Here is a 22,206-nt window from a genome sequence, read left to right as displayed (position 1 = left end):
TTAATCTTGAAAATGAAGGAATCTTAAGGAAAATGTAACGTAACCATCAATTTCTTGTTGAAATCCTATGAATGATTACCAGCAAACCAGATTTACAAATTAATTAGACAAATAACAAGGACAAACAAATTCCCACGTCTAAGTGTAGCATATGATAAACCAATCAATACTAGGCCATAAATATAATGGATTCCATGTCTCAAAAGTACCAATGAAATTTAACATAAACATTAAGAGAGAACCTAATTAATGCAAAATGAGAATCAAAGGATACCAATTTCTTCAAAAAGGCCCCAAAGAAGTAAATACCATTTAATTATCATTAAAAAAATACCCTAGAAAGCTTGTTCTAGTACCATATAGTCCAGTCAATTTCAATGTTTTGTATAAAATACAACGGTAGGTAACCAGGTGTCTTTTACATACACCCATATTCGAAAATACGTATACAACACTTGAAACTTGTGGAACATCACACAATAACTATAGTTCAATAACATGAACACAAGTAGTTTATTTTGCGACAACTAAGTCACAAAAAAAAAAGATAAAAACCAACAGCTTCCACAATGGGAAACGATTAGAATTAGTTGACAATTTGCTTGAATTCAGCAATGCAATCCAAAGCACGATCAAAATCAGTGTCTTCTAGGGCTAATGTGAACCTGCAATAGCCAGGGATCCCAGTCCATGAAGCTCCATTGATGCATAAACCTGTGGTTCTCAGCATTGCTTCTCGGATGTTGGTGTCATTCAGCTTCACTTCCCATGCTGAACCATCTTTCTCAATTTTAATAGTTTTGCCAAGATAAGCTGAGGGTTTTGCAATTACGGAAACGCCCCCGTGAGCTTCAATGACTTCCCACCCACAACTCTCCAGTGTCTTTTTAATGTACATGCAAAACAAAGTAAAGGTTGTGTACACAAAAAGACTTTCTTTTCTGGACTGAATAAACTGAATGTGAGTAAATCATTTTGCTAAATTAAAAATTTTTACCTGTTTCAAACGCTTCAATCGATCAGCCAACAATTTCCCCTGTTTTTCACCATCACCCGTTAGATCTCCATTTTGCTCTTTAAGATCCAGCAATTTCTTGGCAGTGTAGCGAATAGTACTATGAGGTTTATTCAACCCTGAGAATCCATAACACGCATCCGCCAAAAACCTCTGATTCAAAACCAGAAACCCAGATGCAAGCCCTCCAGTTGGCATTTTAAAAAACAACCCACCAAGCAAACACACACAAAAAGACGAGTTCCCCTTTATCTCCGCCAAACTTCCATCCAAATTCCACCCTTCCCACCCCTTCAAATTAAACTCCACCCCCGAAAACGAAGTATCAATAATCACCCTGGCCCCATATTTAGCACAAGTTTTCAACAAACTTTTCATTTCTTCATTGCTATAAAGTAACCCGGTCGGATTTATCGTGGGACCGGAAATGTAAACCCATGGTTTCGTGACAGTTTCGAGTGCTTTACCAAGTTGGTTTTCGGTCAGTTTAAATCCGGTTTCCGGGCAGGTCGGGATGGAGACGATGCTTGCGTTTAAGAACCGGGCAGCTGCAGTGTAAGTTCCGTTTGATCCGGTGGGTATACAGAGGGTTCCGTGTTCTTCGATGCAGCAGAGTACGAGTTTATTGAAGAGAGCGAGAGGGAAATCCGCGTATATGAATTCAGTGGTGTGATCGGCTGAGAAACCGTAAGAGGTTTTGATCAACTGTTTGATGCTTGGTGTTACATCGCATTCGGATTCGGTTACGTTTTGCCTTGCGAAGCTTTCGAAGATGGCGGCTTTGACTGGGGTTGGTGTCGGGAGGAATATTTGGTCAACATCCATGTGGATTAGAGAAGATTTATTATCGGTTTCTTTGATTGATAATTCTGCATCTGTTAGAACCGAGATTGCGGAAGTTGAGAATCCGATCATGTCGCTAGATTTTGTATTTTCGGTTTCTCTCTGAAAAAAGAAGAAAATAAAGAGTGATTGACATGAACAAAATGTACACGTTAGGTCGAAGATGTTAGATACTAAAACTAAAAAAGAGATGGAGATTATGGATTTCATGTATTGGCAAACCTCTGTAGGTGGACGTCTGTCAGGAAGCTTAAAGGACAGAAGCTCATTGAAAAGACAGCCATAATAATATTGGCTGATCAGAGCAGTATTGCCTTGTAATAGCTCCACACTCTTTGACAATCCATCGAAAATGGTTTGTTCTTCAGATATCACAAAAGCTACTTCAAGATCTGCATAAACCTGGAAAAAGAATAATAAACCCATGATGATTAGAGACCATAAACTATGTGAGAAAACTAACTTAGACTGCGTTTGGCGCGTCACAGCTAGCTGATAAGCTAGCTTATTTTTCGAGCTTTTTTATATTGTCGTGTTTGGTAAGCCAAAAAATAGCTTATAAGCTAGCTTTTTGAAAAGCTACTTAGACTAGCTATTTAGGAGTTTTTTTTAAATTTTCCAAATACACCCTTTAATTAATTAAAGAAACACATACCCTCACATGTCCTTTTATGTAATTTTATATATTTCAGCTAGCTTTTCAGGTAGTTTTACCAAACATCATTTTTTTATCAGCTAGCTTTTCAGCTATCAGCTAGCTTTTTATTTAACAGCTAACTTTTCAGCTAACAGCTAGCTTTGCAGCTAGTACGCCAAACATAGCCTTAATGAAAGTAAATTCAAGAGCTTTTCCTACAAAATGGATGTTTACAAAGTATGATGTTTATACTCGCACCCTCGTCTACTTGAGCAAAGATAGTGGGGATAAAAAGGTCTTTTTGGTGATTAAAGTGTAAAACATACTTGATTTCTCAACAAACCGCATATGATGGCTGCATGAGAAGGCAATGGAGTTCTAGCAAGATATTTCAAGACTCCAATTGAACTGGGGAGACTGGAAAGCTCAAACTGGTCAGATATGTCGATAAAAAGACGAGAACCGATTTCTCTTGTGATACGTAAAAGATGCTCAAAGGCTGAACTTGTAACAGCCTCAAACTGTGCAATCCCTGTCACCACCACTTGTGGCCTTAACTTTTTTATCAGCTCTATCATCAAATCCGACTGACGTGGCGCTTCAATAACAGTGATTCCATCTGTAGAAGTTTTCTTGTCCCCTTTTTGCTATAAACAAAGAAAATATTATGTATAAATTTCAAATGAAGTGGGTAGGTAAGTTCATGAATTACCTTACCTCAATTTCTAATGATGTTAACCATTGCTTTGGTAGGTGTCGGGTTAAATGCTCATCAACAATGGCAAGACGTGGAGTGAACAACCTAAGGGTATTCTCAATAGCTGTAGCCCTTGAAGGAAATATAGCAACATTCTTCCAGAATAATCAAGGTTAAGCAAATCAGAAAATGCAACTTCCTTGTTACATATTTACATAAGACTGTTGTAAGATAAATTATTAAGAGAAGTCTGCTTACATCAGCGCTAATTGGCACATGGTGGTATGTTTTCATGAAGCCTGCAATAAGATCTCGGAACCTTTTGCTTCCAGTTGGAGGCTCATATGGAAAACGTGAGCTGTCTTTTAAAATACCAGCAAGATATGCTAGAAACGGGATCTTCTCATCAGCAACAGACTCGTCTTGAAAAGATAAATCCAAGGAATTGCTGATATCTTGAAACCCGTTTTTGAGAAAGTCAAAGATTTTCTTAACCTGTTGATTTGTTTGTTCAGTATTTACCCAATTATTTAGTAACCAGAAACAATAACTTTGTGCTTTTAGACTCCATTTGTAGGGCTATTTTCATTGATGAGGGCATTTAGGTAATTTGCATAGATGAGAGATCGAGAGTCGGTCCCTCTCCCATCTTTTGGAATTTTGTCCCACTGACATTGGTCTCTGTCCAGTTCAGTGCACGCCAAACACAGTACAACTTGTTCTGTCCTATTGTCCACAACAGGACAAAACAAGAAGACATTGTATTGCATTTGGCATGCATTGAACTGAGACTGAAGTCAACCGGACAAAAACTGCAACTTTTTGTCCTACTCAAAAAGCTAGGACAGGGACAAGGACTCGTTCTCAATCTCTCATATGTGCAAAAGACAAGAATGCCCTCCTCATCTCCATCATCGAAAACAACCCTAGAAAGCTTGCCATGCCCCGTGTAATAGTAAATACCTGGTTAGGATTTCGAAGTTGACAGCTGTAAACAGACAAAGCATGAGAAATGCGTCCACCAGCCTTTCCAAAAGCCCATGCTGTCCTAGCACAAATTGGCTGATCTCCAACAAGTCCCATGAAGAATTCAAATCTGTGTGGATTATTCTTCTCGATTTCAACTAAAGCCGAAATGTCAGTGTCAGAAGCCTGAAGAATTTTGGTTTGCCACAGCTGGTTAACGCGGAGCCCACGGCGTTCAAATAAACGTTTACAGACACCTTGTCCTGGACGCCCTCCCATATTAAATATCATGATTCCCATAGGCTTGATCACATCAATTCCTTCTTCAACTGCCCTTGCAATAAGACCTAAACCAAATTGATCCTCAACAAATCCCTGCATATAAAATGGTATCCAAAATGATATGATTTTAATGAGGATTATAAAGTAGTTATTGGTAAGTATGGTAACCCCACTTACCTGAAGTGCACAATAGTTACTCAGTGAATGGAGAAACTCTTCGCTAGCATTTTCTGTAATAAGCTTGGACATTGCATCGGGATTTGGATTAAGAATCTAGAACACAGTTAGGGTGAAATCAATATGGGAAACATGAGGATAATATAGATATATAATCATCAAGACATATCAAATGATTGATGAGGACTTGATACCTGTGGTATGCATCCGACAATTCGTTCAAGCTCTATGTGGTTATCTCTGCAATATGATAATAGATCAGATTCATAAAACTCTACCCTGTCCAGCAAAGTTTTCTTCTCATGGTCATAAACAAGCTCTCCATTTTCATCCAAAGCATTTAGATACAGATTTATCCATGAAATCTTTACAGCTCTTGGATTTATATCCAGCCCATAAACCTGCAAGACATGATGTAGAAGAAAATGAGAAAACTTTATAGTTTGATTAAAAGACATGTTTTCATTTTTTGACTGTGGTAAAAGGTTAATTGTTCTAGACATGATCTTAATAAGTGATGGAATCAGAAACTGTTCACATAGATTCTTGCTAAAATCAAGATCAGAATAGATAGGAATAAAGTTGAGAGACAAGAATAATGATGACCTTCAATGGTGACCATTTCTCAGCAATGGCTATGGATATCCATCCATTTCCACAACCAAGTTCAGCAACTGTCTTATCCTTGAAGATGGAATCTGGATGTCTATTCAACCCTTCATAGAAAGTAAATGACCAGTCCTCTGGCATAAAGATGCTGGGTATCACCATCATTGTTAATTTCTTTTTCTTTTGGTAACCTGTATCAGGATCATAAGGCCAAGCAACATTTTAGTCAAAGTTTGCATAAAACACTGCCTATTAACAAAGATAATGTTAACAACTGCTTTTACACAATAACAAGAGTATTCCCAGAACACTGATGACTACAATTGATCAGTCTCTAAAGGCCTATCTTAGTTTGTGAACACGGGTTCATGGGTTTAGGACCATAACTGATGAATATATATAGATGTTGTCGAATCAAGTATAAGATAAGGGATAAGATTTTGGGGGTAATATATATTATAAAGCCGATAAATGGAAAAATCTTACTCTGAATTAATCACAACTTAATGATAGGGATATATGAAGTTTAACATGGGGGAAATAGTGAAGATAGGTTTTAGTGAGTAGGAAGAAGAAGTAAGACAAAGATTCGTACAGCTGAAGTAATCGTTTGACCATTCTCCCTAGTTCAGGCAGGATTAACCTCATAATCTGTATGAATTTCACCTTTTATCTATTTCGAGAAGTTTGGAATCAAACTCTTTCTATATTTAGTGGATAGTTACTATTACTGCCACTCTTTTTTTATCGTAATTATCTAAAAAAATAGCTATACAGACAAAAATACAAAAGAATTGCTGTTCAAACAGCATCACTATTGCAATTTGAAAATGAAAGAGCTGATTACAGATTGTATTCGGAACACACACACATGGACTTAAAACAATCACAATCGAGTAAAAAATTAGTGGGGAGCAATGTGCAAAAACGTTTAGATAGATAGAGAATTTAAGGACCTTCATTCCGTTCGAGGAATATATCTTGGATTTGGAAATGGTAAGTATCGAGGCAATGTTCTGAAGCTCCATCGGTTTCGAGCTTTTTCTGGAGATGCGTGAAGAAGATCCTGGCTTCGGTTCGGGTATCCGGGTTCTCGAGGCGCTCCAAGAGTGATCTTAATGCACTGTAGGCAGAGTCACCTGACTGTGAACACTGCTTTAAGAACTCATCTACCGATCCATACAAGCCCTTCACTGCAGCCATTGATGGCGATCGAATCGGGTGATGAGTGTTAGCGGAGAATACGTGCGTTTTTCTTTTGTGGGATAGAGAGAGAAAGAAAGACTTTGTTACACAGTGTGGGACTGGGAGAGAGGGATGGGGGATGTTCGCGGGATTTTAATATAAAAGGTGTGGTGATGACTTCATCAGTAAATTAAACTTACACCCCTTTAACTTTGAAAAATTAAAATCTAGACCCCTTCCTTTTATGTTGTTTGCTTTTCATATAAACTAGAAGTTGTCTCCTCCGTGTATTGTGGGGATGCACACGAGGTTTTGCTTACTTTTTTGTAGTCACACACAAGAAAAGTACTATAATTCATCATTATATTGTTTGGTGTACACAACTTTCCGGTGACCAAACTTACCGATATATGAAAGTATAAGCCCAAACATACAAACATAGCAATATACAGAGGTTGAAGGGTGGAAATTGTTGTTATTCAAATTTGACAGGGTAAAAATGATATTTTACAAAATAAATAGGTGGAAAATGTCACTCTATAAAATAGGGATTAGAAAGTGTCATCTTACAAAATAAAGTGTGGAAATTGCCAATATATAAAAATGTAAGAACCAAATCTATCAACGTAAAAAAATTCTGGATATGAAATAAAAAAGTAGATTTATGGCATTTTAAAATAAAAAAGTTTTATGCAAAATTATGAGAACAGGAAACTATGTAATATCATAATGTTTTTACAACTACTTGATTATTAACAATTTTAAATTGAAATGTTTATAAAAATGAGAAAATAATGAAAAACTTAATTAAAATAATTAAACATTCACGTTAAAAATCTCCTTTTTGTTTGGAATAGGTTATTTGGGATTGTCATGTTTCATCAAATATTTTTATAAAACTGATTTTATTTATATTTGAAATTCCCTTTCAAAATATATAATATCATTTTCTTTTATCAAATGTCATATTTTAAACATGCATGTCATTTTCACTTTTATGTTTTTTTAACATTTTTGTTGCAGTGTTGTAACAATCTAGATTAGTTTCCGATTAATCTCTTACTAATCCATAGGTGGTATACACCATGAGTACGTGATGTCTAGCGATTAATTATAAGTAGTGAAGTTGTCGAAGCCGATGAATTTTTAACATCATGAAGAAATTATGTCAAATAAAAACTATTTGATAAAGTATTAGTATTGTATTACTCATATTAACTTATTTTGTTATGATATTAGTCGTATTTATCTATTTTGTTATGATATTAAAGATATTTATCTTTATAAAATTTAACAGATTTACAATTGAGGGTCTCCAACTAAGCCAACTAATCTCTAAGGTACTTAATATCGTCTAACGACTTTTACAATCTTGAATATTAGTAAAAATGAAGCATTTTTCCAAAATTTCGAAATCATTCATCGGGTTTCGAATGTTTCTTGAAATCTCTAAATATTGTTGTTTCTAATCGGAATACTTTGTATTATCATAACTCAAGGTTGCCGCCAGATCTCTGACTAATCCCTATATGGTATGTGATCGAGTAGGTGGTGTCTAGCGTATAGCAATTACTCTGTGCTTGCAAGTAGTAAAGTTGTCGAAGTTGATGAATATTTAACATCTTGAAAAAGTTGTGTCTTAATAAAAACTATCTGAGAAAGTTTTAGTGTTGTATTAGTCATATTAACTTATTTTGTTATAATATTAGTCATTTTTTTAAAACAGTCAACCATATCACAGGGAACGGAATTCAATTTAATACATTAACTACTTCTAATTAAACTATAGAACAAACTTAGATTTGGGGGGTTTTACTAATTTTTCAAGATCAGATAAATTTAATTTCAACTAGCAAACAAGCAAACAACGAAAACAAAACAACTTTAAGAATTAAAAGAATACTTCTATGTAGATCCGATTTCACTTTCTCCTATGGTTGATTTCTATTGGATAGATTATATTTATTACCAATTATCTAGCTCTTATGGTAAAATTAATAGGCCTATCGATTTATGGATGACAAGGAAATGGTCATGCTCAAGTGAAGCACTAAATTGATAATAACACAATTGGACTATGAATGATATTAGTTACTCTTTTATGGTCAAGTTACGAAACCAAGCACAAATTAATACTAAGTATGCTCTCTAACACAGTTAAAGTTACTAGCTTTAATTACTTTGAACTAAGATGTGATTAATCCTAGTTCTAACTATTTAATGGTCATAAACAATTTGAAGATAGATTCATGCAATTAATATGGTCAATTAACACACAAAATCTGATTTATGAGTAATATAAACTAGAACTAAAAATGTGAGGGTTTAGATACATCAAACACAATTAATCCAATAATAATCATCCGATAATTGAAATCAACACATAAGTATCAAGCTAATCTTCACCAAATAGAAGTAAAATGTGATTGGCCTCTCATTGTAGCGGAAAAATGCACTAGATCTAAGTAAAATAAGCTAGACATAAGTTTAAATAGCAAACCAACTAGATCAATGTTAAATTTCTTCTAAATCTTCTTCAATCCTGGAACTCTCTTAAATTTTGACTTTTCTTTGGCTTTGTAAGGGTTTATTAGTCGCAAATATCCTCAGTGAACCGAATGTATCTCTCCAGTTTCGACCTAATGTCCAGGATTTTATATTTAAGGAAATTTGGCCTCCACATCCTGGTTGACCGCCACCACGATGTGGTCTTTGAGTTTTTCCTATTTTTTGCCACATCATCATAAGGGTCTCAATTGTTCGACACGCTACATCGTGGTTATGGTACCACGACGTGGTCTCCAATCTTCTTTCCTTTGTTTTAGCTCCTATTCCCTGCTTCTAGTTCCTCGTATGCTTCCTTTTTGTCTCGAACAAGTCTTTGCAGCTACAAAACATAATTTAAACATATCAAGTACCTTTTGTTCCATACTAAACATAATTATAGCTAAAAGTATTAGAAATATGCATTAAATATATAGCTAATTATACACATATCAGTAGTCATACCTCTACATTTTTGTCATAGATATGATAGAGGACATTATATACCTAGTTATATAGATATTATATCATTGAGCAAAGTGAGTCACCAGTAGATAACATGCATAGTATACCAACTATTAGAAGTTATGAAAAGGCTCTAAAAGGATATAAGATAGAAGGAGACCATCGGGAACGAGATCCAATCCATGTATATTTGAAACTTGGTTGATCAACACTTGGATTAAAACCATAAATGTAAGTAGATCTTTAAGAAGAGACAAGAATGGATAAGAACAAATCCATACTCAACCCAATGTAGCTTGTGAAGGATGTGTAAGCTTATGAAGTTAATTTATGAACTAAAACAAGCATCTTATATGAAACATCCCAAAAATACGACCTAAAAATTTTTGTTTTAATATTACCAAAAAACATAATATCATATATTATATAATAAAACCATGAATCATGTCTCAAAATGCCATAGAAAATGTATCAATTCAAACCTGAAGTAAATATCATATCAAAATATCTGAGCAAAATTCTCAGGAATAAACTGTAGCTATGGTGTGTGTCATGCCATCAATCCGAGCTCTTCCCCTTGCTAGCGGAAGTACCTAAAACCAAAACTGAAACTGTAAGCACAAAGCTTAGTGAGCTCCACCAGACTACCACATACCATTTATCAACATAATAAACACATACATCAATTACTGGGCCCCACCCACTGCATCGGGCTCGGCCCGGCATCAGACCAAAGTCCGGAATAACTTGGGTCCCGCCCGCTGCATCGGGCCCTGCCCGACATCAGACCGAAGTCTAGAGTAACTTGGGCCCTGCCCACATCATCTAGCCCCACCCGACATCGGATCGAAGTCCGGAGTAAACTGGATATATCATATCAAGAACATATAGCATAATCACATACTGTATCAGCTTACCCGACATATTACACATAACAATACATGCTTGAATCATGAAGACATCAAGCATACATATTACTGCTATCTAGACGGGCCAACATTGTGGCCGTAGACCCATTCTTACTGGAAGAAAACTCACCTCGGAGAACTGAATGTTGAAAACCTACGTGAAAGATCTATGACTGCTGTTCCAGGTTCTCTCCGGCTATCATGAAAAATCAAACACTAGATCAGGTATTGATAAATGCCTTCAGGCTAAAATGACTATTTTACCCCTGATCAAAGTCAACTTCTTAGTTAAAGTCAACTTTCAGTTGATCGGATTCGTCGAGTCTCTCCATCAGTAGATCTGCCTCTAACTCACTGAGTCCCCTCCCCCACTCACTGATTCACCCTAAACTCTCAAATCGGAGAAAAATCAAGACTCACCGAGACCTAATCATGCAGATTCCATACAGTCGATTCTAATCCACTTCAGTGCATCTAACTCGTAGATCTAAGCTCCTGGGACTATCTGAACACGTAAAGTTGCTTACTTTACGTGTAACCAAGAAGAAATGAAGCAATAACACACAAACTTTACTATTATGGGGTTAATAAGCCAAAACAAAGCCATGGCTTTGAAAAAGGTGATCTCTTTGAGCTTCTGGAGCTCAAGAGAGGCTAGATCTGAAGTATGACTCAGTCATAAGGCTTTATCACAAAGGATTTGGGGTTTTTGAGCTTAATACCAACAATTTGGGGACAAACTATATCTATTAGTTCAATAGACAAGATGGAAACTTTATTACCATAAAAGATGGCCACAAAGGAGTGTATTTTGGATCTACTTCTTCTTCCTTGAGCTCTTCAACCTTCTCCTTCCTTTACTTGCTCCAAAATGCACCAAAAGTTCCTTCACAAGGCAAAGATCACTCACACACACTTCAAGGGTGCTAGGGTTTGATAAGGAATGCTTTGAGGGTGATGGAGGATGGGTTGGGGCGAAAAAGTTATTTAAATAAGGTGCAAAACCTTTAAATTAGGGCTTCATCCAGACAGGCAGACTCGCCGAGTCCCAGCATATGGACTCGTCGAGTAGCCAACTCAAATAGCATGAACATCCCATCTCTACTCGACGAGTCGGGCTACTGACTCATCAAGTACCCCTTAAGAAATGAAAAATACTTTATTTAAATCAAATACCAGAAATGGGGCGTTACAACTCTCCCCCACTTATCTTAGACTTCGTCCTTGAAGTCTGCTGCTGCTGAATTTGAAAATAAATATGGATAATGCTCTCTCATCTCCTCCTCGGTCTCCCATGTCCACTCTGAACCCTTTTGGTGCTGCCACTGCACCTTCACTAACTGAACCACCTTGTTCCTCAAGGTCTTCGTCTTCTGATCTAAGATCACAACTGGTCTCTCGATATAATTCAAGCTGCTATTAACCTGAATATCCTCCAAGGGTACAACCGCTGACTCGTCCACCAGACACTTTCTCAACTGAGAATCATGGAAAGTGTTGTGGATCTGGCTAAGCTCTACTAGGAGATCCAATCGGTAAGCAACCCGACCCACCCGGGCCAAAACCCTAAAGGGACCAATAAACCTGGGGCCCAACTTGCCCCGCTTCCGGAACCTGATAACACCCTTCCAGGGTGATGATACCTTCATGATGACCATATTGCCCACTTGGAACACCAAATCCAAACGCCTCCTATCGGTGTAACTCTTCTGCCGACTTTGCGCAGTCTGCAGTCTGCTACGAACCTGCTGGATCAACTATGTGGTCTTGAGCACCACCTCGGTGCTCCCGATGAATCGCTGACCGACCTCGCCCCAACAAATTAGGGTCCTACACTTCCTCCCGTAGAGCATCTCGAAAGGAGGGTGGTCAATACTAGCGTGGTAACTGTTGTTATACAAAAATTCCACTAATGGAAGATACGTATCCCAACTGCCACCGGAATCCAGGACACATGCCCAAAGCATGTCCTCGAGAGTTTGAATTGCCCTCTCGTTCTTCCCATCCGTCTGAGGGTGGAAAGCGGTGGTAAAATGAAGACGAGTCCCCATCTCATCATGAAACTGCTTCCAAAACCTGGAAGTGAACCGGGCGTCACGATCTGATACTACTGATACAAGAACTCCATGCCATGCTACTATCTCGCGCACATAAATATCGGCTAACCTCTTAGATGATATACTCTCCTGGATCGGTATGAAATGCGCACTCTTGGTCAGCCGATCCACCATAACCCAAATCGAATCAACTCCACGTGCGTTCCTAGGAAGATTAGTGATGAAGTCTAAAGTGATATCCTCCCATTTCCACACGGGAATGTCTAATAGCCGCATCTTGTCATGAGGCCTTTGGTGCTCCATCTTGACCTTCCTGCAAGTCAGACATCTTTCCACGTACCAGGCTACATCCCGCTTCGTGCAGGGCTATCAATAATCGAGTCGAAGATCTCTATACATCTTCGTCGCCCCTGGGTGGATGGAGAAACGAGACTTATGAGCCTCGTCCATCAATACCTACTGTACTCTACCCCAATATGACACCCATACTCTCCCATGAAGGGTCAACAATCCTCGATTGTCATAGTCGAAAGAAGCTACTCGGCCCATAATTCTCGCACCTCTGCCTCTCCTCCTTCAGGCCCTCAGCCTGAGCCTGTCTAATTTGCTCCAACAAGGGAGTAATGACCATCATCCTTAAACAAATATCTCTAATCGGGGCTGCAACCGCCTTGCGGCTCAGGGTGTCGGCCACTACATTGGTCATACCTGGATGATAAAGGATCTCACAATCATAATCATTTACCACATGTAACCATCTGCGCTGCCTCATGTTTAAATTCGGCTGATCCATGAGGTACCTCAAACTTTTGTGATCCGTGTAAATGGTACAACGGACCCCATAGAGGTAATTTCTCCAAATCTTGAGGGCAAACACCACCGCCCCCATCTCTAAATCGTACCTCGGATAGTTAGCCTCGTGAGGCTTCAACTGTCCGGAGGCGTACACTATCATATGCCCTCGCTGCATCAACACTACTCCCATCCCTGTGATAGAAGTGTCACAATAGACTACAAAGTCATCCACTCCCTCTGGCAGGGTAAGAATCGGTGCCTCACACAAACGCTGTCTGAGGGTCTCAAATGCTGCCTGCTGCTCAGGCCCCCAGCAAAACACTACCGACTTCCTAGTCAGTCGGGTGAGCGGAACTGCTATCTTGGAGAAATCCTGAATGAATCTCCTGTAGTACCCTGCCAAACCTAGGAAGCTCTGAATCTCAAATGGAGACCTCGGGACCTCCCACTGTATCACGACCTCTATCTTGGCCGGATCTACCAGTATACCCTTCTGGTTGACGAGGTGCCTAAGAAACTGCACTTCGCGCAACCATAACTCATACTTAGAGAACTTTGCGAAAAGTCTCTCCCTCCTTGTCACACCCCCGAACCAGAAGGCGGAAACGTCCGAGGGCTGTCGTGACTTAATTGAATACCATAACATTGAATATATATGAAACATAACATCATTCATAACCATGCATTAATATAGTACAACTGGTAGAGTTTACACTGAGTACATTGTTTTAATATTACATTCCCAAAAATAAATTGTTCGATCATAGATAAACAAACTGCAAGCCATCACTGATTACATTTCCTTCGGTTTACTTGTTACCTGAGAATACAAGTATTTTGAAAAACGTCAACATATGAAATGTTGGTGAGTTCATAAGCGGTATTTGAAAAGCAACGTTTTGTATTGTTTTGAAAACTACCAGAAAATCCGATATTTTCTGAAAAGAGTTTATGAAAAAGTTTGTGAAGATCCATAAGTATGCTTGTTTGTTTCTATAGTTGTAAAAAGTGTTCATTAAACTTGTGTACATTTCGAGACTGTAGGTATAAAAAAAAAAGACCCTAGGAAAACCCGATGTTTTCCTAACACTTTGAATTCCATGTAGTTGTTGTACCATCGCGGCATGTGAAGTCATTGATTCCAGGCGACGTCGGATTATTGCGCATGGTGAATTATTATAAACACGCGTTACACAAACGACCAGTTTACAATTATACTAACAATCCCGTAGGCGTTGTCCGTACTATTCCCGTAACCCAACCGCCCTGACTTCGTGTAGCCCACGACCGAGGAGAAGAGAGGGCACGAAGATCTCAATAATCCCATTAGTCGGTCGAGGGTATAGTGAATGCGAAGAACCCTTGGCCCGACCCGCATTTGGTGAATTCTCGACTTTACTAGCAGTACCAAAGGACCCTTGGGGACCAATAGTATAAAAGCCATTGAAAGTCCTTTTACGCTGAGTTGGATCATGTAAGACCCAACAACTCGTAAGGTTGAAGTCTTCGGGCCTAAAGATCAGGTCGTTTGGCTAGCTAGGCCCAACAAACAAGATTTTACACTTTGGGGCCCAAAGATGGTGCGTCGACGTTTGTGCACTCTCACGTGTGTATTGAATTCCCGAATATTACTTGTATGAATCGAGTGATCGTCGTGTTAGTAGTTTCGGGTTTGTTATTGATTTCTAGACCGAATCAATTCGTTTGATAACGATTTTTGGTGTGGCTGTGTATTGAAATTCGTTGATAGTCGTAGTGCCATTATTTGATCACAACGGATGTATTGAATTAACATTGAAAATTTTCTGTTTACAGCCCCTCTTTGTTTGGTAAATTTACTTTTTCAACCCTTGGAATAAATAAATTCCCGGTTTAGTCCTTAAACCATTTTTCTTGTCATTTTAACACCAAAACTTATTGCAATTGACATTTTTTAGCATATTCTTAGTTGAAAACAGTTTTAGTCCCTAAAAATATAGTTTTCTCGGTTGTAGCCCCTCTTTTTTGCAATTTTTACATTTTTACATTTTTGGCCCAAATTGGAAAATTTTTGCAACTTTGGTCCTTTTTAATTATGAAAAGCATTTTTAACCCTTGAAAAGGACTTAGAACACTAATAGTCCATTGTTTTACAGAAAAACACAGTTTCAGCCCCTCAAAACAGAAATTTTCGCATATTGGGCCCTATTGGGCCGAAAATGTCATTTTTAGCCCATTAAGCTTGAAATTTATATTTTTAATCCTCCAAAAGAGTATATTTCCAGAAAATACAATATTGAAACTGTTTTGACTCATCTCACCCATCAGAATTCGTAATATGTCATTTTTGGCCCTTTAATTTTATATTTTTAACATTTTGTGTCCAAAAATGAGTTTTTAGCCCAAAGAAGATGTTATTAAGCCACTTAGCCATTTATCTTGGAATACTTTGTATGTTGTGATATAATTTATGCTAGTATCATTCAACATAAAATACATCTCGATTTTTAGGAGTTTATGGCTAGATCCAACATCATAATCACACAAAAACACACATATAAGCATAGAAAACCATACAAGGCATACAAAACACATATAGATCTACACTTTCACTTGTATTACCCCCCATAAAACTTATAAAACAGAAAAATAGGGAGTATGAAGCTCACCTTAGGGTGTGGTTTCGGTTTTTGAAGAAAAGATGGAAGGAAGTTTGGTGATTTTTGGCCCTAGCACCCCTTGATGAAGATCTCGAGTTTATGGAGTTTTTTAGGAGTATGATCACCAAAGAAACTTGTTTAGAATAAATGATGTTATATGAGATGGGAGTTTTGTAACTTAGACATGGGAAAACTTACCAAAGGATGATGATTATCTTGTGAAATCTTCTTGAAATACAAGCAAAGTTTTGAGATTTTGAATGGAGAGGAAGAAAAGAGAAGTCTTGAGTGATTTAGAGAGATTTTTGTTGTGGAATGTGTGTGTTTGGGGAGACTCTCGGCCGAAGGAAAAGAAAGAGAGGAAAGAGAAGTGGGTGAAGTGATATGTGCATGGAAACATGTGTTTGTGCATGGAGATCCATGAGAGAATAAAGAGGTGGCAATGAAAGTCAAACCCCTCCATTCATCTTGGATTTGGGCCTTAGGCCGAGAATTTGGAAGAAAAGGAAAAATTTGGTCTTTAATGCCCTCAAGCCCATGTATAAGTTAGGTTGGATGAGTTTTAACCTAAAAAAATACAATATGATTTTCACACTATGTTAGGCTAGTTTAGGTTAATCATGGTGCAAAACTTTTAATTTATTTCATTCTAGGCCCAATATGGCCCAAAATGTTGAAATAAATGAATGTGGGTCCAATTAGAGCCCATTTAAGGGTTCTAAGCCCATGATAGTCAAATTGGAAGCTTATTGGTCCATTTGGGCCCAATAAGGAAGTCCTAGTCCAAAATGGACCTAAACCAGAACTTCTAGGGTTTCCAATTGTTTGTTGACTATTTGAGGTACTTGTATGATGTATTTTATTGAAGTTTTTGAAGGCATTACACATACTATTAAGTTTTTAGTTCAACGTTTTACTTAAGTATAGTGATTACAAGACACAAAATTTCCAGTTGTGACACTCCTCAAGGTCTCTAGCATCTCCCTCAGGTGCTCCTCGTGCTGCTCCTGAGTCTTGGAATAGACCAAGATGTCATCGATAAACACTATCACAGACCGATCCAACATCGGTATGCATACACGATTCATGAGATCCATGAACGCGGCTGGAGCATTGGTGAGACCAAATGGCATCACCACAAACTCATAATGACCGTAGCGGGTCCTAAAAGCAATCTTCTGCCCATCTTCACTTCTAACCCGCATCTGATGATACCTGGAGCGCAAATCAATCTTTAAGGACCAAGACGCTCCTTGAAGCTGATTAAATAGGTCATCTATCCTCAGAAGTGGGTAACGATTCTTCACCGTCACCTTATTCAACACCCGGTAGACTATGCACATACAGTGCGACCCATCCTTCTTCTTCACAAACAGAATCGGGGATCCCCAAGGTGAACTGAGTGGCCTGATAAAACCCTTGTCTAGCAGCTCCTGCAGGTGCGTAGACAACTCCTGCATCTCTGGAGGAGCTAACCGATATGGTGCCTTGGTTATCAGAGTCGCACCAGGAACCAGGTCAATCCTGAACTCAACCTATTTCTCCGGAGGTATCCCAGGCAAATCTTCCAGGAAAATGTCTGGGTAGTCTCGCACTATCGGCACATCTTGCCCTTCCCCCGGGCATCTAAGACATAGGTGATGAACCCCGTGCAACCCTGCTAAAAGTAGCGCCTCGCTCTCGCTGCTGAACAAAGAATCAGTCCATGTTGTGGCCTCTCGCCCTGAATCACTAACTCTCCCCGACTGGGAGTGCGAACTCTCACTAACTGCAGTTCATAATCAATCACTACACCCATTGGGGCTCAGCCAATCCATGCCTACTATAACCTTGTTCCCTCTCAGAGGAATAGGAACCAGGTCTACCAAAAACTACTCATCAAATAACCAAAGCGAACACCCCTTATGCACTCTCGCGACCCTGAAGGTCCTGTCATCAGCTATCTCGACCTCAAGTGAAAAATCTAGCTCCCCGGAGCTCTACTAAACCTCTTGCTAAGCGCAAGCGAAACAAATGATCGGGTAACCCCTGAACCAAACAAGACTGTAGCCGAAATTCCATTCACTAAGAATGACCCTATATAAAACATATAACCATAAGAAACAATTCATAACAATAGTAAAATGAAAGGAAGATACATACTCGTCACTACATCATGAGTCGCTCGCGCCTCCTCTTCCGTCATCTGAAAAGGCTCTACCCTTCGCCACAGGCGCCTCACTCCGACCCTGAAGGCCGTCTGTAATCCTCAATGTTGCAGGGGAAAGTGCTACCACCCTCCCTGGTGTTGTCAAACTCGGACACTGGGACTTTTTATGTCCCATATGATTGCAATGGAAGCAAATCAGATCAGATGCTGTGGTGGTGGTAGTAGCTGTACAATCTCTACTCATATGCCTGGTCCATCCGCACTTGAAGCACCCGGGACTCCTTGCTTTGCACACCCTATCGTGTAATCTCCCACACTTGCCACACCGACTGTGGCTCTGCAGTCCCCTGGGACCATGATCCGAAACCTTGGGCATTTTGCCTGAACTCCTCGTACCAGAAGCCACCTTCGGCTTTCTCTTCTTCTCTATCTCCAGTTCTATCTCCCTCTCACGAGCCCTTGCAATCATATCATCCAACATTTTATAGCTGGACTGGCTCACAAACTGGCGGATATCACTCCGCAACATCTCATGATATCGGGCCTTCTTCATTTCCTCATCAGATGCCTACTGAGGAACAAGAAGAGCCCTTTCCCTGAACTTGGTGGTAATCTCCGCCACTATCTCTGTAGTCTGAGTAAGATCCTGAAACTCCCTGGCTAACTGTTGCACCTTAATAACCAGTGCAAATTCGTCTCTGAACCTGGCAGAAAGATCAGCCCAAGTCATCGCATCAAGAGCTGTGTCATCCCCAATGACATGTCCGATCTCCTCCCACCAATCTCGTGCCCTGTCCTTTAGAAGACAGGATGCTAGTCTGACCTTCTCCCCTTCGGGACATCTGTTGGTGTGAAATGCGTTGGCGGCATCTGCCAACCATCTGGTACTCGCAATAGGGTCCCGCGCCCCATGATAGTCAAGAGCTCCACATGCTCTGAACTCCCGGAAAGTGAGTGTGCGACCCCATCATGGTCGCCACCTCAGCATGGAATGTGCTCAACCTCTCATCCATCAGCTCCAAAATACCCTCCTTGATCGAACTAAAGATCACAGGATTCTGCTCAAGTATGATATGAGTAATCTCTGAAGAGAAAAACTCCCTCGTCTGCTCATCCAAATGCTCGGCCGCCGAGCCTGATCCTTATCCCTCACTGGCACCTGAACTGCCGCCTGCTGGTCTAGGGCGTAGAACCACCATTCAGAAAACACATCAATTCAAACGTCAGAAACACTAATATATCTCGAGGGATCGCTTACTACTATAGGTTTCCTGGTCTGGCATCGGCCTTCCCTAATTCAAGTACGGATCATCTGCTTCCAGTAGTACGGGCCCGTACTACCTTCCACATCTATTCGTACTTTCCTCAAGAACCACCTCAACTCCACCAAGTCACTACTACTACTACTGATCTCTACTACTCTCATACTAGGCTCACCCTAGGTATATCTCCGACTCAACCCAGTCCTCAGCTGCTGAAGGCCTCCTTGTAATGCCAATTATCCATCACATGTATACCATCACATGTGACGAGGCTCAGATAATCCTTTGAGTAAAATACTCGTCCCCATAACGGTTAGACTCAGACAAGAGTTGCACAGTAGTGCCAAATCCATCACCCTGAGATTATTCAGCCCTGATCACATGTGACGTGACGTATTCACCTAATGGCTAACTCCCATCACTCAAGGAGCATTCAGACACAGGAACCACTCGAGTGAATCTATTCTCATAACGCAAATCTGCACTAGCATACAATGCTAAGCTCATACTATCAAGCATAACCTAAACATTCCATCACACTACTGTCTACTCAATGCAATTCTCATAAAGCTGAAACACATAAAGCAGGCACATAAGGCATCATTCCTAGATCCGTAGTCCTATTCTAGCATGCTATTCTACCTAAACTGAAACTGATAATCATAACATAAAAGTGTATGGGTAATTTGGGAGTACTTACTTGAGCTCGGCTGATCGCATGCACCACACCCTTTTCTCGTTTTCAAAAACTCTTTTCTTTTTAAGTTTCTTTTTCAAAAATTCTTTCGAAAGCATTTTCCTTTTGAAAATCTTTTTACCATTTTCCTTAGTTTGAGTCCAGTCACACCCGCAAGTGTGCCTGAATCCCTCAAACCAAGGCTCTGATACCAACTTGAAACATCCAAAAAATACGACCTAAAAATTTTTGTTTTAATATTACCAAAAACCATAATATCAAATATTATGGTTTTTGGTAATATTAAAATAAAAATTTTTAGGTCGTATTTTTGGGATGTTTCATTATAATTGGAATATTTGTTTCAATGAGAGAATTCAAGAGTTTAAGTTTCGAGAAATGAAGATGAGCTATAAATATGTGTGTGTATGTGTGTGTCTATATATATATATATATATATATATATATATATATATATATATATATATATATATATGTTAGAGCTAGTGGGAGCAGTTGGAATCATTGTTTCAATATGAGAATTCAAGAGTTTGAATTTTGAGAAATTTAGATAAGCCATATATATATATATATATATATATATATATATATATATATATATATATGTGTGTGTGTGTGTATGTGTGTGTGTGTGTTTGTGTGTGGCAATGATAGTGGACGCATTGTTGTCACCCTTGTACTGTATATGGACAGTATACAATTTATAGGAAAAAATGTTCTAACTTAGCAAAGTATAAATGCTTGGTATGACATTCTGATGTTGAGGTATTTCAAATTTTAACCCTAAGTATGAAGATTAATTGTATTTTAACCCTTATGTATGATAACTATTGAAAAATGGCCCATAGTGGTATTTTGTAGTTTTGGCCCGAACATATGTTGGGCGTACCTAACGTACGTAGGACGTATGTGGACGATCCTCAAACCATAATTTTTAGGGTGACCCTTTTATATATATCATTATCTCCCCAATGCTCATTCCTCATAAGCTGCTAACCCACTTTTACGTCCCAAAGCAAACCCTAATTCATTTAGAGCCTTTTTAGCATTATGGGTGTATTTTGGTGGTCTTGAAGGAGTGAGGAAGAAGAGAAGATCACCTTGTAGGGGGAGGACTCTTTAGATCCAGAATAACATTATCTTTTGGCATCATTTGGAGGTATAAAGTTTTGAACTTGGCTTGTATTTCTTTAAGATATTGTTAGTCTTGATTCATGGAACATGTTAGTCCTAAGTCTTGACCATTATGAGTATGGCATGCTCTGGCCCATATAAGTTGTCCTTTTAGATGTTTTGAGATGCCTAGAAGCATAAAAATGTGATATTGGCTCTTAGATCCTCCCCATGCATGTGCTACATTGTCCTAATGGTTTAAGAAGTTAGAGTTTGTTGGTATTAAGCACTTATAGCCTTGCAATATCATAAAGTTGTAACACTTAGGACTTATAACGTTAATTTGGGCATAGGTCTGGTTTTCACTGAAAAGTCTTGATGTATTAAGCTCTTTTTGAGAAGGCTGGCTGACTAGGTGCGTACGCTGCACATACACGGTCTACGCCACGACTCATCGGTTAAACGGAGAACGCCTTCGGTACATCTGAGTACGCCCACGTACTCAACTCGGTTGACTCAGCTGGTTTGTTGAGTTTGACCAATTTTGACCAAAGGGTATTTTGGGTAATTTGTTATTAATTTTAAGTTAGGCAATATTTTGAGTAATAGGTGACGGGTAGAGCCGATATTCGGAGCAGAGATTTATTTAGTTTTTGTTCGAACTGAGAGTTGGGTTTTCCTCACTGTACTCGTGGGTCGAAGGCATCAATGCCGGCCCACTAGATTATGTATCCTGGTTATAGGATGGTGTTATGCTAGTATATGACTGATTAGTTGATATGTATGATTATCTGTATTTACTGGTTCTATGTTTATGTTTACATGCTACATATGTTGACATATTGCAATTCGGTTGAGGCAATTCTGCTTTGTGCCGAAGGCCAAGATACCCAAGGCGGTCCGGATAATATGAATGCCCTACGAAGCGGTCCAATCAGTTCGACGGCCTACGGAGTGATCCAGATAGGCTGTAGGCCCTGCGAGGCAGTCCAGTCATACCAAAGTCTTGTAGAGCCATCCAGATAGGTTGTAGGCCTTACGAGGCGATCCAGTCATGTCGAAGGCTCGTATTTGCATGCTTTTCTTGTTATGTTGTGTGATGGTACTTTAGGGGAACTCACTGAGCTTTGGCTTACATTTTTAGTTTATTGTTTCAGGTACTTCAG

At 39.1% G+C, this 22,206-nt stretch overlaps 1 protein-coding gene across 1 annotated transcript; it reads right to left on the bottom strand.

Annotated features, from left to right (window-relative positions):
- Positions 1 to 298: 298 nt before the first annotated feature.
- Positions 299 to 6,536, bottom strand: LOC145014254 (methionine S-methyltransferase-like). The gene is made up of 11 exons (XM_078972633.1): positions 6,183 to 6,536; positions 5,224 to 5,417; positions 4,812 to 5,018; positions 4,618 to 4,713; positions 4,156 to 4,533; positions 3,451 to 3,687; positions 3,213 to 3,347; positions 2,822 to 3,142; positions 2,081 to 2,260; positions 998 to 1,960; positions 299 to 883 (listed from the first exon to the last, which is right to left on the bottom strand). Exons 1-11 carry the CDS (start codon positions 6,427 to 6,429, stop codon positions 587 to 589), a joined length of 3,255 nt encoding a protein of 1,084 aa, XP_078828759.1. The 5' UTR covers positions 6,430 to 6,536; the 3' UTR covers positions 299 to 586.
- Positions 6,537 to 22,206: the final 15,670 nt, after the last annotated feature.

This window comes from Lactuca saligna, chromosome 9 (genome assembly GCF_052625555.1).
Source record: "Lactuca saligna cultivar CGN05327 chromosome 9, ASM5262555v1, whole genome shotgun sequence".
Taxonomy (NCBI): Eukaryota; Viridiplantae; Streptophyta; class Magnoliopsida; order Asterales; family Asteraceae; genus Lactuca; species Lactuca saligna.
Note: the sequence above shows the minus strand (reverse complement) of the source record. Positions and strands in the feature narration are given on the sequence as shown.

Excerpts from the sequence above, each read along its gene's own strand:
- LOC145014254 (XM_078972633.1), bottom strand. The coding sequence starts at position 6,429 with ATGGCTGCAGTGAAGGGCTTGTATGGATCGGTAGATGAGTTCTTAAAG. Across the intron at positions 2,261-2,821 it reads GCGGTTTGTTGAGAAATCAA|GTTTATGCAGATCTTGAAGT; the intron begins GTATGTTTTACA and ends TTCTTTTTCCAG. Across the intron at positions 1,961-2,080 it reads ACAGACGTCCACCTACAGAG|AGAGAAACCGAAAATACAAA; the intron begins GTTTGCCAATAC and ends TTCTTTTTTCAG.